General features: G+C 47.4%; 2 protein-coding genes across 2 annotated transcripts; both read right to left on the reverse strand.

Moving 5' to 3' along the window:
• Positions 1-340: 340 nt before the first annotated feature.
• On the reverse strand, positions 341-922 carry LOC102449900 (olfactory receptor 52L1-like). The gene has a single exon (XM_006114198.3). It carries the CDS (start codon positions 920-922, stop codon positions 341-343), a length of 582 nt encoding a protein of 193 aa, XP_006114260.2.
• Positions 923-14828: 13906 nt separating this feature from the next.
• On the reverse strand, positions 14829-15410 carry LOC142818567 (olfactory receptor 52L1-like). The gene has a single exon (XM_075899131.1). It carries the CDS (start codon positions 15408-15410, stop codon positions 14829-14831), a length of 582 nt encoding a protein of 193 aa, XP_075755246.1.
• Between the last annotated feature and the right edge of the window lie 392 nt (positions 15411-15802).

Raw genomic sequence — 15802 nt, forward strand, 5'->3', positions numbered from 1 at the left:
ACCTGGCACACAGCGGACTAGGTGAAGTAGAGGCAGAGGGGTGTTTGGAGAAAGAGGTGGGACAGGACACAGCCCCTGGGGAAACAGGCAGAGAAGAGACAGGGTCCTGGGGTCCAGCTGTCAGCAATTCAACAGGTGGCAGCCCTATGAGTTACAAAGTTGTGCAGACACTGACTCTACAATTTGTCAACCTGATGCAGCACAGCAAGGTCTGGAAAGTATGTAATATTGGTTAGACACCAAAATAAATGATTAAAGGAACGAAGCCCAGCACCAGGGCAACAGCCAGAGCTGCACAAAACTTGGTGTGACAGCCAGAGCCCCAGGAGAAAACTTTACACTATTTATGAGTAAACAGCCCAAGCAGCCGGCCCCGTATTTGTTTGGTCTTCACCCCGTAGATGATGGGGTTTAGCATGGTAGGCAGCAGGAAGTGCATGTTGCCAAGGAGAACATGGACATGTTGGGGAAAATTCAGTGTGAAACGGGACATGATGTTGGAGACGGCACTTGGGATGTAAAAGATTATAATGGCGCAGAGATGTGTGCCACAGGTTAAAAACGTCTTCAGTCGGGCATCCTTTGTAGGGAGGATGAAGATGGCCCTGAGGATCTGCACGTAGGAGAGTAAAATGAAAATCCCATCCAGACCCATCACACAGAACACCACAAAGAGGCCGTAGTAACTATTGACACGGCTGTCGGTGCAGGCCAGCTTCACCACGGCCATTTGTACACAATAAGGCTGAGGGATGATGTTGGTTCTGCAATATGGCCATTGCCTCAGTAGGAAGGGGTAGGGCAATACGAATATGCCTTTGCTCAGCAGCACGGCCAGGCCAATCTTGGCCACCACTGAGTTTGTCAGAATGGTGGAATGTCTCAGGGGATGGCAGATGGCCACATAGCGATCATAAGCCATGGCTGCCAATATCCCAGACTCCATCAGTGCAAAGCAGTGAATGAAATACACCTGGGTGAGGCAGGCACTGAAATCGATCTCCCTGGAATTGAACCAGAAGATGCTCAGCATTTTGGGCAGAATGGACGTAGACAAGACCAGGTCGCTAGCACCCAGCATGCAGAGGAAATAGTACATGGGCTCATGGAGGCTCGGCTCTTTCTTCACAATGAACAGGATGGTGAAGTTGCCCAAGATGGCTATGGTGTAGATGACAGAGTAGGGGATGGAGATCCAGACGTGGACCATCTCCAGGCCAGGAATGCCCAGCAGGATGAAGGTGGAGGGGTTGGTGAAGTCGGTTGAGTTGAAATAGGACATGGAGTAAGGTAGAGGAATATGTCATGGATAAGAACGTGTTCCACTTGGTGGCAAAACGGTGTCTCTTACATCTACTGTACGTTCCCCTGATTTCCTTTTTATGTCCTGGCTCTTGAGTGATGGTCCCAGTTCCAACAGCTGGATGGAGAGACAATGTTAACAAGAGACACAATGTGGCTGTTTTCATGGCTGCAGCTAGTTGCCTGCTCTTCAAACCCGCACACACAGAAAAGACATTTCCACTGTTCAGAGAAATGAACCACGAGTCTTTGGCCCCACTAAGGGCCGTTCTATATTTGACGTGTCAATAGTGGGGAAACCTCATTTTGTGGGATAGCTTAATGTGCGCTCAAGGGAAGGAGTGTGGATCCTGGTTATCCCTCATTGCTACCCAGTAAGGACCCCCAGAGCAGAGACTCTGTGCTCTTTGGAGTTCCCCATTCTCCTGCCTGCTCTACATAAGAGAATGTGGATAGAATCTGTGAGAAGACCTATGCCAGGGGAACCTCTCAAATAGGACACCCCTCAGGGATAGATCTAGTGATCACTGATGGCTGCTCCGTGGAAATCCTTGCCCAAAGCACAGACAATGTTCTGGTCCCCATGTGATGGCATGACCTGGAATTTCGAACATGCCAAGTGTGGCATGTAGTGTGATGTGTTTGCAACAAGTTTTGTACAAAACATGCCACGTGAGAGGCCTGTAAAAAGCAGATGATTCACAGGCTCTGGTTATGCTATTTGTGTGCCTGCCTGGGTCTTTAGTTGGAGACCTGGGCATGAGCCGTGTGTCTGTATTTCCTGTTGATGGACAATGAACCACAGGAGGCTCAAAATTACACTGAATGGACTTTGTTGCCCACCTTCCATCTTCAATGTGGGACATGGGATCCACCTGCAAAGAAGTGACTCATGCGTGGGCAGATAACAATGAGGGGTTTGGGACTCATGACGTACGAGGAGAGGCTGAGGGATTACTTTATCTGCAGAAGAGAAGAGTGAGGGGGGATTTGAGAGCAGCCTGCAACTTCCAGAAAGGAGGTTCCAAAGAGGCTGGAGTGAGGCTGTTCTTAGTGGTGACAAGTGACAGAACGAGGAGCAATGGGCTCAATTGGTAGTGGGAGAGGTCTAGGTTGGATATTAGGAAAAACTATTTCATTAGGAGGGTGGGGAAGCACGGGGATGGTTTGCCTAGGGAGGGGGTGGAATCTCCATCCCTAGAGGTTTTTAAGTCCCGGCTTGACAAAGCCCTGGCTGGGATGGTTTAATTGAAGCTGGTCCTGCTTTGGGCAGAGGGCTGGATTCGATGACTTCTGAGGTCTCTTCCAGCCCTGAAATTCTAGGTGACTTGCCCAAATGACAACACACTCCATGCTAGGAAATGCTTTTCCACAGTGAGGACAATGGGATTCCCTCCATGTGGCTGAGAATTTAGGAAGGGCTACAGAAATCCCTTCATTTTCCCTTTATCCTACTTCTCCTCTCAGGAGGATCCTTGCTCAGAACTGAAGCACTCAACAAAGGTCTCCCAACCCATCCCAGCTGCTCCAGAGGCTTCCCTTCTACAGCCTTCAACAGTCTCTTTCTTTCTTTCTTTCTTTCTTTCTTTCTTTCTTTCTTTCTTTCTTTCTTTCTTTCTTTCTTTCTTTCTTTCTTTCTTTCTTTCTTTCTTATAAAAAAAAGTTTACATTTTTGTTTCTTAAGGGATTGTTGCAGCATAATTTTTGTTAATATTCTAAGTTCTATATTAGCCTGGGTTTGTGGCTGATCCTCTGGAAGCTGAAGAGTCTTTTTATTTAATGAGGCTGGTATAATTAATATCAGTGAAGGGCAGGGTTAATGGAAAACAGGTCTTGTAAAGTATCAGAGGGGTAGCCGTGTTAGTCTGAATCTGCAAAAGTGGCGAGGAGCCCTGTGGCACCTTATAGACTAACTGAAGAGCTGGAGCATAAGCTTTCGTGGGCAAAGACCCACTTTGTCACATGCATGTAGTGGAAATTTCCAGAGGCAGGTATGGAAGCTGGAGGCATGCAGGTAAGCATAGTGGTCGGTAGGCTTATGTCACTTATTTGCACTGTGACACGGTGCAAATAAGTGATGGTCACATCAATACCACCCTATATCGAAAGCCTACCGACCGCTATGCTTACCTACATGCCTCCAGCTTCCATCCCGGACACAGCACACGATCCATTGTTTACAGCCAAGCACTGAGGTACAACTGCATATGCTCCAACCCCTCAGACAGAGACCTACACCTACAAGATCTTCAACAAGCATTCTGTAAACTCCGATACCCACACGAGGAAGTGAGGAGACAGTTTGACAGAGCCAGACATGTACCCAGAAGCCTCCTGCTACGGGACCAGCCCAAGAAAGAAACCAACAGAACACCACTGGCCATCACCTACAGTCACCATCACAGGACCTAACCAGATCAGCCATACTGTTACTGGTTCATTCTCCTGCACATCTACCAACGTAATATATGCCATCATGTGCCAACAATGCCCCACTGCTATATACATCGGCCAAACTGGACAGTTCCTACGTAAAAGAATCAATGGACACAAATCAGATATTAGGACTGGCAACATACAAAAACCTGTAGGGGAACACTTCAATCTCCCTGGACACACAATTGCAGATCTAAAAGTAGCCATCCTACAGCAAAAAACTTCAGGACCAGACTACAAAGAGAAACTGCTGAGCTACAGTTCATCTTCAAGTTTGACACAATCAACTCTGGATTAAACAAAGACTGTGAATGGCTTGCTAACTACAAAAGCAGCTTCTCCTCTCTTGGAATTCACACCTCGAGATCAGCTACTAGAAGTGGGCCTCATCCTCCCTGGTTGGATCCACCTGGTCATCTCCAGCCTGATCCTGGCCTGCATATTTATTCCTGCCTCTGGAAATTTCCACTCCATGCATCTGACGAAGTGGGTCTTTGCCCACGAAAGCTTATGCTCCTACACTTCAGTTAGTCTATAAGGTGCCACAGGACTCCTCGCCGCTTTTGCAGGTCTTGTAAAGTCCTCTAATGACAGGACACATTTGGTTGATTAAGGGAACCATGCAGACTCAATAAACATCAATATCTGTGAGGCTTTCACTAGCCTGTGGAGAAATACTGACTTACAGATGAACACTGTGCAGTTTCAGCAGAGCACAGGCAAAGTGGACGGAAAACAGGCTAAGTGAGCGGTCTCAGAAAGCTGCTGTCCCTGGGCAATTGTCAGAGAATGGGGTGGTTTTTAGTGGGGTTCTGCAGGGATCAGTCCTAGGCCTGGTGCTGTTCAATATTTTCCTCAATAATCTGGACATAAAAAAAGATGCAATATGTGAATGCCTCAGAGACTGGCTGAGTGGTGTAATGAGGGGGCCAGGACAGGTACGTTGATTGACCTGGAGCGTTTGGTGAGCTGAGCCCAGGCAAACAAAATGCTTTAATACAAACATGCAACATTATCCAACTCTGGTCGCCTCATTTGCCTACCTAGCTCAAATTAACGAGCTAGTGTAGACATACCCTAAGAGACTTAAAGGAGTGCATTCATTTATGGTAACTAGTAAAAATGGGGTGCTGCCTGAGAGTTTGGAGCGAGCTCAAGAGAAGAATGTGCGGAGTGCATGCTGTTTACACTGCCGTTAGGCTGACAGAGCTGTATCTCCCGGGGGTGAATTTTTTCTTTTACTGCTGTTTCTAAAAAGGAAAATGCAGCGTATTGTTGGCGGCTCAGCGGGCCAGCCACGACAGGCAAGAGGACCACTCTCCTCAGCTCCTGTCAGCCCCGTGCCAGGGAACTGGGTCCAGCGTGGTCACTGCAGTACAGGAGGTCTGGGGGGAAATGGTAAAGCTACCGAGGCCAGCGACAAAGTGTTCAAAGGCTGCAATGCCAGATACACGGGACAGCTAACGGACTGGGTGTGTTCAGTTTGAAAACCAGAGATTAAGGCAGGACTTGGGGGACTTCAAATACTTCAACACCTGATGCAAAAGGGGTGGGGAAACGCTGTTTTCTCTTGCCACAGAGGCCGGGGAAGGAGACAGCGGGTTTGAACTCTAGCAGAGCAGATTAAAATGCAATTTCTGGGACAACTGCCTAGCTGGAGGAACAAGAGGACGATGGAAAAGAAGGTTTCGGATGCTGGCCAGCCGGCCGGCTGCCTAGTCAAAATTACAACAAAAGACATCCCGTACCTTGGCAGGGGTCTGACCTCATGGCTCTCTAATTCTACAGTGTCAAGTCCTAGAGTGCATTGGGCCTGAGTGACAGACAAGTACAGGGACTCGCTCCAGGGGCAGCAGGGTGAAATTTACTGCTCTGTATTATACAGCAGGTCCAAGAGAGACCTGGCATCACAGAGATGTGGTGGGACTATGCCACTGATAAACAGGTGAATGGAATATTGGAAGAGCGGGTGCCGCTGGCTCAGGAAGACAGGCAGGGGGAAAGGGAGGAGGTGTGGGTCAAAATTATTCCCCTTAATCCCAGAAAATAGACAAATAAGCAACGGGCTTAAACAGCAGCAAGGGAGGTCGAGGTTGGACATTAGGAAAAACTTTCTTACAGTCCGGACAGGGAAGTATTGGAGTAAACAGCCTCGGGAGGTGGTGGAATTTCCATCATGGGAGCGTTTAAAGAGCAGGTTGGACAAACACCATTAGGGATGCTCTACATGGCTCTTTGTCCTCCCTGCGTTGAGGATACTGGACTTCGTGACGTCTCAGGGTCGTTCTGCATAACAGTCCATGTTCCCGTAAGCCTGGCGAATCTACCAGTAAATGAAGCAGAGGGGCCTTTATATTTACTGTCCCTCAAAATAGGATTAAGGGGAAATTCTGAGGCTTGAACAAACTCTGGGCCAGGGCCTTGGAATTCCACCTTGTATGTTACATCTGCTAATCCTCTCTCCCTGAAGGACGCCCTGCACCACAGCCATGCAGCCAGCCTCAGGGCGGGGGGGCACCCGCTGGGGCAGGCAGGGTGCACAGAAAAGAGGGACATTTTGTGCAGACTCACCCCTGTGGCAGGGCCTCGGGGATGTTAATAGTTAACGCAGAGCAGGAAGGACCCCGCATTCCCTGCCTGGGCCGTCGCGCCCGCGTAGCGCTGGGTTTGTGGAGAGGGGCGCCCCTCAGCAATGGATGGATACCTGGGAATGCTGAGACCGAAGTGTCTTCTCTGGGAATCCCCTTCAGGCAGCCGCGTCCCGCATCTCTCAGTCCATCACCAGCAGCAGCCTAGGCTGAGAGCTGACACAGGCGCGGGCACTGCTTATCACTGAGATGTTTGCAGTCCCAGGGGGCTTTGCTCAGACACTGGGGGGGGGGGGGTTGTAAAGAGGCAGGAGACCCGCCTGTCTGGGCTTCTGGGCTCCTTACCCAGCTGTAGGAGTAAACAGCAATTAAGGGGCCTCCCCCAGGCAGAGGAGAAGTCCTGGGCTCTGGGCTGGGTCAGGGAGGAATTGGCTGCTCGGTGCGTTTGTGAGTATTTCAGAACTATGCTGATTAGGGAAGGACAGGCACCAGGGAGAATGAGGCTTCTTGCTGGGGTCTGGTCCTGTGTGAACGCCCAGGGGTGCTGGACAGACAGGGAGATCTGGAGCCAGAAGACTGACAGGAGACACAACACTTTCCGCAGGCCCATGGGGCTGTCACTACAGGATTAAGGATCAAGGATCCTCATCCAGAACTATCATCATACAGGGCAGTAACTTCCCTACAGGCAGGCCAGGGAGCGGATTGGTGTTGGCGCAGGGTTTGTTCTCTGCTTCTCGGTCCATTCCCTCCCCGTGTCTCCCAGTGGGAACTGGAATCGGATGTTCTAGGCTGTGTCAGACTTTCCAGCCCTGCCCTGGCTGGAGGGCACTTGGATACCCTAAGGTGGACTCTGCCTGCCCCTCTGGCTAATCGGGGATATTTCTCTGGTTCGGAGCCCCTGGTGAAGTGAGCGCGGGAATGAGATTGAACAAATTCTCCTCTCTGAAAGGAACAGGGGCCCCGTATCCGCCTGTATTCCAATTACTAACCGTCTGTAGCTGGTGAGGGTGTTTGATCCTCAACGGCAGCCAAAGGCAGAGAAGCGGCTGGGTGGAGCCGGACCCTGACATGGTTGGACTATTGTGTTTATTACTTATGAGCAGTATTTGGATTGTGGGAGCCTCCGGAGCCTCCTTTTGAGTTGAGGGCCTCTTGTGCTGGGCCCTTTGAAAAGAGAAGTAGAAACAGCCCCTGTCCCAAAGAGCTTACAGATCCCTTTAAGGACAGACATGGGGATAAGCAAGGAGGTGGGGGAATAACACACTGTGAATGGCCTGCTGGCTGGGTGTGAGGCAGCTGCAATGCACAGCCCTGGCCTGGCTGTCAGAAGTGTCTTTGGGGGACTCGATTGAGGCTAGTGGGAGCAGGCAATTGAGCTGTGGCTGCCCCAGCACACAGCTGGGAACACATGGCTTTCAAGAGTGTGCATAGTTGTTTGCCCTTTCTCCACTGATTGGAATAGATCATCCATCAGGGCTTCTAAGACAAGGGAAATGTTTAGGAGCTGACAGAAAAGAGACACTATGCAATACAGAAAGTTGATAAGGGAAGCAAAAGGCATCAGCGACAAATCCATTGCTAGCAGGGATTAGGAAAATGAGGAGACAATTTTAAGATTATTAAAAACAGGAAATCCACAGAGTGCTAATGCTCTTTTTTTCTAGATGGTAACGCTCTTCATAATGATGCAGGTAATGAAAAATGTTTAATACGACTTTCTGTACTGTATGTTTAGAGCTGCACGATGAAGCACTCAGCCCATATGATTGTCTTTCCAGTCGACTGATAACCCTGGTGGATGGTAAACAGCAGCTTCTAGGAATCAATATTATAAAATCTGCATTTCCAGGTTTCTCACATTCAAAGAAGGTTAAAAGAACGGCGATGAATGGGAAGGCTAATACCCTTTTCTGAACATTCTAGCCATTCATTAAACTAAAGTCTTTTCACAGTGGTTAACTGTTGAATCCCAACACTAATTATCTTGCCTGTGATGGTTAAAAACATAACCAGTGATACTCAAAATTGCAAGAAAGCAAGAAATGAGTTGGAAGGAAACCAGGAAAGCCGATGGAAACAGAGTGTGAGCTTTCAAATTGAAAACACCCTTCCTGTTCCACTCTTGTGTGACCAGAAGAACGCCTGGGAGACTTAAATTAAACCAGGACTCAATGTTTCCAGCTACATCCATGCCTAGGGAAGAACTAAACCTTGGAACAACAGATATGTGAGTAGATCAGCGAATGTTTAGTCAGATGCAATCAGGCTATTTCCTTATCATAGAATCATAGAATCATAGAACACTAGGACTGGAAGGGACCTCGAGAGTCATCGAGTCCAGTCCCCTGCCCCCATGGCAGGACCCAGCACTGTCTAGATCATCCCTGATAGACATTTATCTAATCTACTCTTAAATATCTCCAGAGATGGGGATTCCACAACCTCCCTGGGCAATTTATTCCAGTGTTTGACCACCCTGACAGTTAGGAACTTTTTCCTAGTGTCCAACCTAAACCTCCCTTTGCTGCAGTTTAAGTCCATTGCTTCTTGTTCTATCCTCAGAGGCCAAGATGAACAAGTTTTCTCCCTCCTCCTTATGACACCCTTTTAGATACCTGAAAACCGCTATCATGTCCCCCCCTCAATCTTCTCTTTCTAAACTAAACAAACACAATTCCTTCAGCCTTCCCTTATAGGTCATGTTCTCTAGACCTTTCATCATTCTCGTTGCTCTTATTTAAGGGATTGTTTGATTTCTCTGTCTCCCCTTACACTGTAAGGGTATGTCTACACTACAAAGTTAATTCGAACTAACAGCCATTAGTTCGAACTAACTTTGATAGGCGCTACACAGGCAAACCGCTAGTTCGAACTTAATTCGAACTAGCGGAGCGCTTAATTCGAACTAGGTAAACCTCATTCCACGAGGACTAAGCCTAGTTCGAATTAAGTAGTTCGAATTAAGGGCTGTATAGCCACTTAATTCAAACTAGCTGGAGGCTAGCCCTCCCCAGCTTTCCCTGGTGGCCACTCTGGGCACCACCAGGGAAACTCTTCGGCCCCCCTCCCAGCCCTGGAGCCCTTAAAGGGCCACGGGCTGGCTACGGTGCCTGTGCCAGGTACAAGCCTGCCAGCACCCAGCCAGCAGACCCTGCACCTGGCACGGCACGAACCAGCCACCCGCTGCCACCCAGCCCTCCGCCTCTTCCCAGGACCAGGCTGCCGGCTGCCAGGAGCCTGCCCATAGCCGGAAGAGGCGGGTGCCCGCCTGGTCTAATGCGGACATCGTGGACCTCATCCACGACCTCCGCACTAGGCATAGGAAAGTGGCCATCTAGGGCAGGATAGCTGCCAGCCTGGCCACCCAGGAGCAGGTTTGCATGAAAATCAGGGTGGTCCAGTGAGACCCCCGACCCTGAGCCCTGAGCTTAGAACATAAGAATATAAGAATGGCCGTACTGGGTCAGACCAAAGGTCCATCTAGCCCTTTAGCCTGTCTGCCGACAGCGGCCAACACTAGGTACCCTGGAGGGGATGGACCAAAGACAATGACCAAGCCTTTTGTCTCGTGCCAGCCATCTCCAGCCTTCCACAAACAAAGGCCAGGGACACCATTTCTACCCCCTGGCTAATACCACTCCATGGACCCAACCTCCATGACTTTATCTCACTTCTCTTTAAACTCTGTTCTAGTTCTAGCCTTCACAGCCTCCTGCGGCAAGGAGTTCCACAGGTTGACTATTTGCTTTGTGAAGAAGAACTTTCTGTTATTAGTTTGAAGCCTGCTACCCATTCATTTCCTTTGGTGTCCTCTAGTCCTTCTATTATGGGAACTAATGAAGAACTTTTCTTTATGCACCCTCTCCACACCACTCATGCTTTTATAGACCTCTATCATATCCCCCATCAGTCTCCTCTTTTCTAAGCTGAAAAGTCCCAGTCTCTTTAGCCTCTCTTCATATGGAACCTGTTCCAAACCCCTGATCATTTTACTTGCCCTCCCCTCTCCCACCCCCTCTCTTCTCCTCTCCCACCTCCTTTTCCCAGTCTCCCCAAGTTTTGTTCAATAAAGAGAGTTTCTACTTTTGAACACACGAGTCCTTTATTTTGTACATCAGGAAGGGGGGCTAGGGAGGGGTTAGTGGAAGGTGGTGAGGGAGGAATGGGGTACGAGCCCCTACTGGGGAGGACTGGGGTGGGTCTGCGGCTCCTCGGGGTGGAAGCTCTCCTGCAGCCCCCCGATTGACCCACCCCTGGATGGCAGCCTGTGGCAAGTGCAGCCGGGCTAATGGCCGAGTGGTGTGATGTTCCGCGTGTGGGCACTCAGGGCACTCCAAGCCAGGACTGCTTTGCAAGCAGGGAACCCCTGAGAACTGTCTGTCCGGGGTGGGGGTCGGGTCCCTTTAAGCACAGACCTCAGCTAGCCTGAGACTGCAGCTCCACGCTCTAAGACCTAATCTGATGCCCTGCCGGCACTGCTTCCGGCCAGCCTTAACCTCACTTCAGGGTCCACACAGTGTGGACATGCTAGTTCGAATTAGCAAAATGGTAATTCAAACTAGTTTTTAGTTCTAGATGTACTAGTTCGAATTAGCTTAGTTCGAATTAACTAATTCGAATTAAGTTAGTTCGAATTAGTACTGTCGTGTAGACATACCCCAACGTACCAAACAGAAGCAATTCTCTTTGTTTGAATCTTACTTTGTTCAGTCGCTCTGTAACACCTAGCAATCAAGTAATGTTTCACCCAGCATGGTTGTTTCAAAAAAAAATAAAAATCACGTTTTTAAGACACTGATCTGTTTCCTGTGTCCCAGAATGCAGGAGGTTCTCTGTGTGCCTAAGTCTGCAAGACCAGCTATTAAGAAAAAATAGAGTTTTTTTCAAGCCCTCTCCAGAGGAAGGATTAAAGATACATGCTAAGTTCACACTCCAGGCTGCATCCCCCAGGACCCAGAACAGGCTGGCAAGATGAAATTATTGTCAATGTATTCAGTTGCATTGGAATGATGGGAGCTCGCGGTTTGGTTCATGAGCCAACTGGAGAACCAACCCAAATGGCATCATAGGGTACGTCTAGACTACAGGCTTCTGTCGACAAAGAGCGTCTAGACTACATTGAGTTCTGTCGACAAAGCAAGCTGCTTTGTCGACATGGTAGTGTAGACGCAAAGGACAGTTTACATGAAATAACACCTTCTGTCGACAGAAACTCTGTCGACAGAATGCGTTATGCCTCATAAAATGACGTTTACCAGCGTCGACAAAACTGCTGAGTTCTGTCGACGTTATGTCGACAGAACTCAGCGGTAGTGTAGACGCAGGTATAGTTTTGTCGACAAAAGTCCACTTTTGTCGACAAAACTCTGTAGTCTAGACACACCCATGGTGAGCTGATATAGGCCAAATGACATAGGAAAAGGCCACCTTTTTCTGGGTGCCTGGTATCAATATAAGCAAAATGCAGGACAATGTAGCACTTTAAAGACTAACAAGATGGTTTATTAGATGATGAGTTTTCGTGGGCCAGACCCACTTCCTCAGATCAAACAGTGGAAGAAAATAGTCACAACCATATATACCAAAGGATACAATTAAAAAAAATGAACACATATGAAAAGGACAAATCACATTTCAGAACAGGAGGGGGATGCAGAGGGTGGGGGGGAGGAAGGAAGGTAAGTGTCTGTGAATTGACGATATTAGAGGTGGGGAGAGTGGGATGTTTGTGAGTTAATGGTATTAGAGGTGATAATTGGGAAAGCTATCTTGGTAATGTGTAAGATAGTTCAAGTGTTTGTTCAATCCTCTTTGGAGAGTGTCGAATTTTAACATGAATGACAGTTCAGAGGATTCCCTTTCAAGTGCAGATGTAAAAGGTCTTTGTAGCAGAATGCAGGTGGTTAAGTCATTGAGAGAGTGTCCTTTCTGGTTAAAATGGCAAGAAACTGTTTTTTCCAAAACACACCACACAATCCATCGTCTATAGCCAAGCCCTTCGATACAACCGCATCTGCTCTAATCCCACTGACAGAGACCAGAAGCTTCAGGATCTCTACCAAGCATTTATAAACCTCAACTACCCACCCAAAGAAATAAAAAAGCAAATTGAAAGAGCCAAACAAATACCTAGAAACCATCTACTACAAGACAGACCCAAGAAAACCAACAATAGAACACCACTTGTCATCACCTACAACCCCCAACTTAAACCTGTCCTACACATTATCAATAAACTACAGCCTATACTGGAACAGGATACCATACTCAAAGAGGCTCTGGGAGACAGACCCATAGTCTCCTATAGACAACCACCTAACCTCAAGATGATTCTTACCAACCACCACAGGACATACCACACTAATACCAACCCTGGTACCTTCCCTTGCAACAAACCCCGTTGCCAGCTTTGTCCACATATTTATTCTGCTGATACCATTCTTGGACCTAACCAAGTGAATTATAAGATCAAGAACACAGATTCCTGCGCATCCAGAAATATAATTTATGCTATCATGTGCCGAAAGTGTCCGTCTGCTATGTACATTGGACAAACATCTCAGACACTTCGCCAAAGGATTAATGCCCACAAAACAGATATCAGACAAGATCACAAAGAAAAAACAGTTTCTTGCCATTTTAACCAGAAAGGACACTCTCTCAATGATCTAATCACCTGCATTCTGCTACAAAGACCTTTTACATCTGCACTTGAAAGGGAATCCTCTGAACTGTCATTCATGTTAAAATTCGACCCTCTCCAAAGAGGATTGAACAAACACTTGAACTATCTTACACATTACCAAGATAGCTTTCCCAATTATCACCTCTAATACCATTAACACACAAACATCCCACTCTGCCCACCTCTAATATCGTCAATTCACAGACACTTACCTTCCTTCCTCCCCCCCACCCTCTGCATCCCCCTCCTGTTCTGAAATGTGATTTGTCCTTTTCATATGTGTTCATTTTTTTTAATTGTATCCTTTGGTATATATGGTTGTGACTATTTTCTTCCACTATTTGATCTGAGGAAGTGGGTCTGGCCCACGAAAGCTCATCATCTAATAAACCATCTTGTTAGTCTTTAAAGTGCTACATTGTCCTGCATTTTCTTCAGCTACCCCAGACTAACACGGCTACATTTCTATCACTGGTATCAATATAGAAATTAATGGCTTAAGGAAGGAGAAAGATTCTTTAACAATTTTTTTGGAAAGTTGCAGCTATCTAAAACTTTGATCTCAATGATTTCTTAAAAAATCCTATGTTACTAATTAATACATGGCGTATTATGAACAGTAAGGCCAGATTTTTGCAATCTGATACAGTTCTGCCTCATAAAATTCAGTAGTAACAAGTAGAAGGTCTGATATTAGCTGTTGGATGAAACATTATTACCAAGCTCCTTGAAACGTGGCTCTGTCTATAACCCCTAAAGCCATCTGTGAATTTGCTCTGTGGCTTCTACTCTTGAGTTGGTGATACACACAAGATTAAAGTTAATAACAGAACATTTATCTGTTTGTATATGTCTCTGTTTCACTTGTTCTTGTATAGCATGGATCCTAAACATTCCCCAGAGAAACTGTATTAGCCTGCTTGAATCCCTTTGACTCACCTTTCCAGTGTCAGTAAATATTGTACCAGTTTTACAAAGACAGCATGACTATTTCTAGTTGACTCATAGATTTGTTTATCATCTTAAAACTGTACTACATGTGGATCAGATGCATTTTGGTTTGTTTTCTAAGTTGAGTTGTTAGAAAGGATGAGGATATGTGTACTCCCAGGGTAGCATTATTTTCTTTTCATTTGATTTCATATTAAATAAACATCGTAAGCAGTGCTCCTTGTTCACTATTCTTTGTTTTAATATATTTACTTCCACACTCATGGACTGTTTAAAATAAATTTGTAGGGTGGGTTTGTTTTTACTTGTGGTGCTCATCTACACGCTACCTCAATATTCATGCTCCAAATAAGAAATTTCAAGGCATCCAAAAGAAATTTCATACCACCTAAGGATGAAAAATGTTAGTGGAAACACTGCTACCATCTCAGCCTCAGAGCAGAGGGGGCCCAGCTGCAGCCAGATAGAGGTGGAGAAGATCCAGTGAGTGATGGCAGGCAGAGGTTATTAAAAACAGGGACAACGCTTAGAGGATGGTGGAGACAGAACCTGGCACACAGCAGACTAGGTGAAGTAGAGGCAGAGGGGTGTTTGGAGAAAGAGGTGGGACAGGACACAGCCCCTGGGGAAACAGGCAGAGAAGAGACAGGGTCTTGGGTTCCAGCTGTCAGCAATTCAACAGGTGGCAGCCCTATGACTCTACAATTTGTCAACCTGACGCAGCACAGCAAGGTCTGGAAAGGATGTAATATCGGTTAGACACCAAAATAAATGATTAAAGGAACGAAGCCCAGCACCAGGGCAACAGCCAGAGCTGCACAAAACTTGGTGTGACAGCCAGAGCCCCAGGAGAAAACTTTACACTATTTATGAGTAAACAGCCCGAGCAGCCGGCCCCGTATTTGTTTGGTCTTCACCCCGTAGATGATGGGGTTTAGCATGGTAGGCAGCAGGAAGTGCATGTTGCCAAGGAGAACATGGACATGTTGGGGAAAATTCAGTGTGAAACGAGACATGATGTTGGAGACGGCACTTGGGATGTAAAAGATTATAATGGCGCAGAGATGTGTGCCACAGGTTAAAAACGTTTTCAGTCGGGCGTCCTTTGTAGGGAGGATGAAGATGGCCCTGAGGATCTGCACGTAGGAGAGTAAAATGAAAATCCCATCCAGACCCATCACACAGAACACCACAAAGAGGCCGTAGTAACTATTGACACGGCTGTCGGTGCAGGCCAGCTTCACCACGGCCATTTGTACACAATAAGGCTGAGGGATGATGTTGGTTCTGCAATATGGCCATTGCCTCAGTAGGAAGGGGTAGGGCAATACGAATATGCCTTTGCTCAGCAGCACGGCTAGGCCAATCTTGGCCACCACTGAGTTTGTCAGAATGGTGGAATGTCTGAGGGGATGGCAGATGGCCACATAGCGATCATAAGCCATGGCTGCTAATATCCCAGACTCCATCAGTGCAAAGCAGTGAATGAAATACACCTGGGTGAGGCAGGCACTGAAATCGATCTCCCTGGAATTGAACCAGAAGATGCTCAGCATTTTGGGCAGAATGGACGTAGACAAGACCAGGTCGCTAGCACCCAGCATGCAGAGGAAATAGTACATGGGCTCATGGAGGCTCGGCTCTTTCTTCACAATGAACAGGATGGTGAAGTTGCCCAAGATGGCTATGGTGTAGATGACAGAGTAGGGGATGGAGATCCAGACGTGGACCATCTCCAGGCCAGGAATGCCCAGCAGGATGAAGGTGGAGGGGTTGGTGAAGTCGGTTGAGTTGAAATAGGACATGGAGTAAGGTAGAGGAATATGTCATGGATGAG

This window comes from Pelodiscus sinensis, chromosome 1 (assembly GCF_049634645.1).
Source record: "Pelodiscus sinensis isolate JC-2024 chromosome 1, ASM4963464v1, whole genome shotgun sequence".
Taxonomy (NCBI): Eukaryota; Metazoa; Chordata; order Testudines; family Trionychidae; genus Pelodiscus; species Pelodiscus sinensis.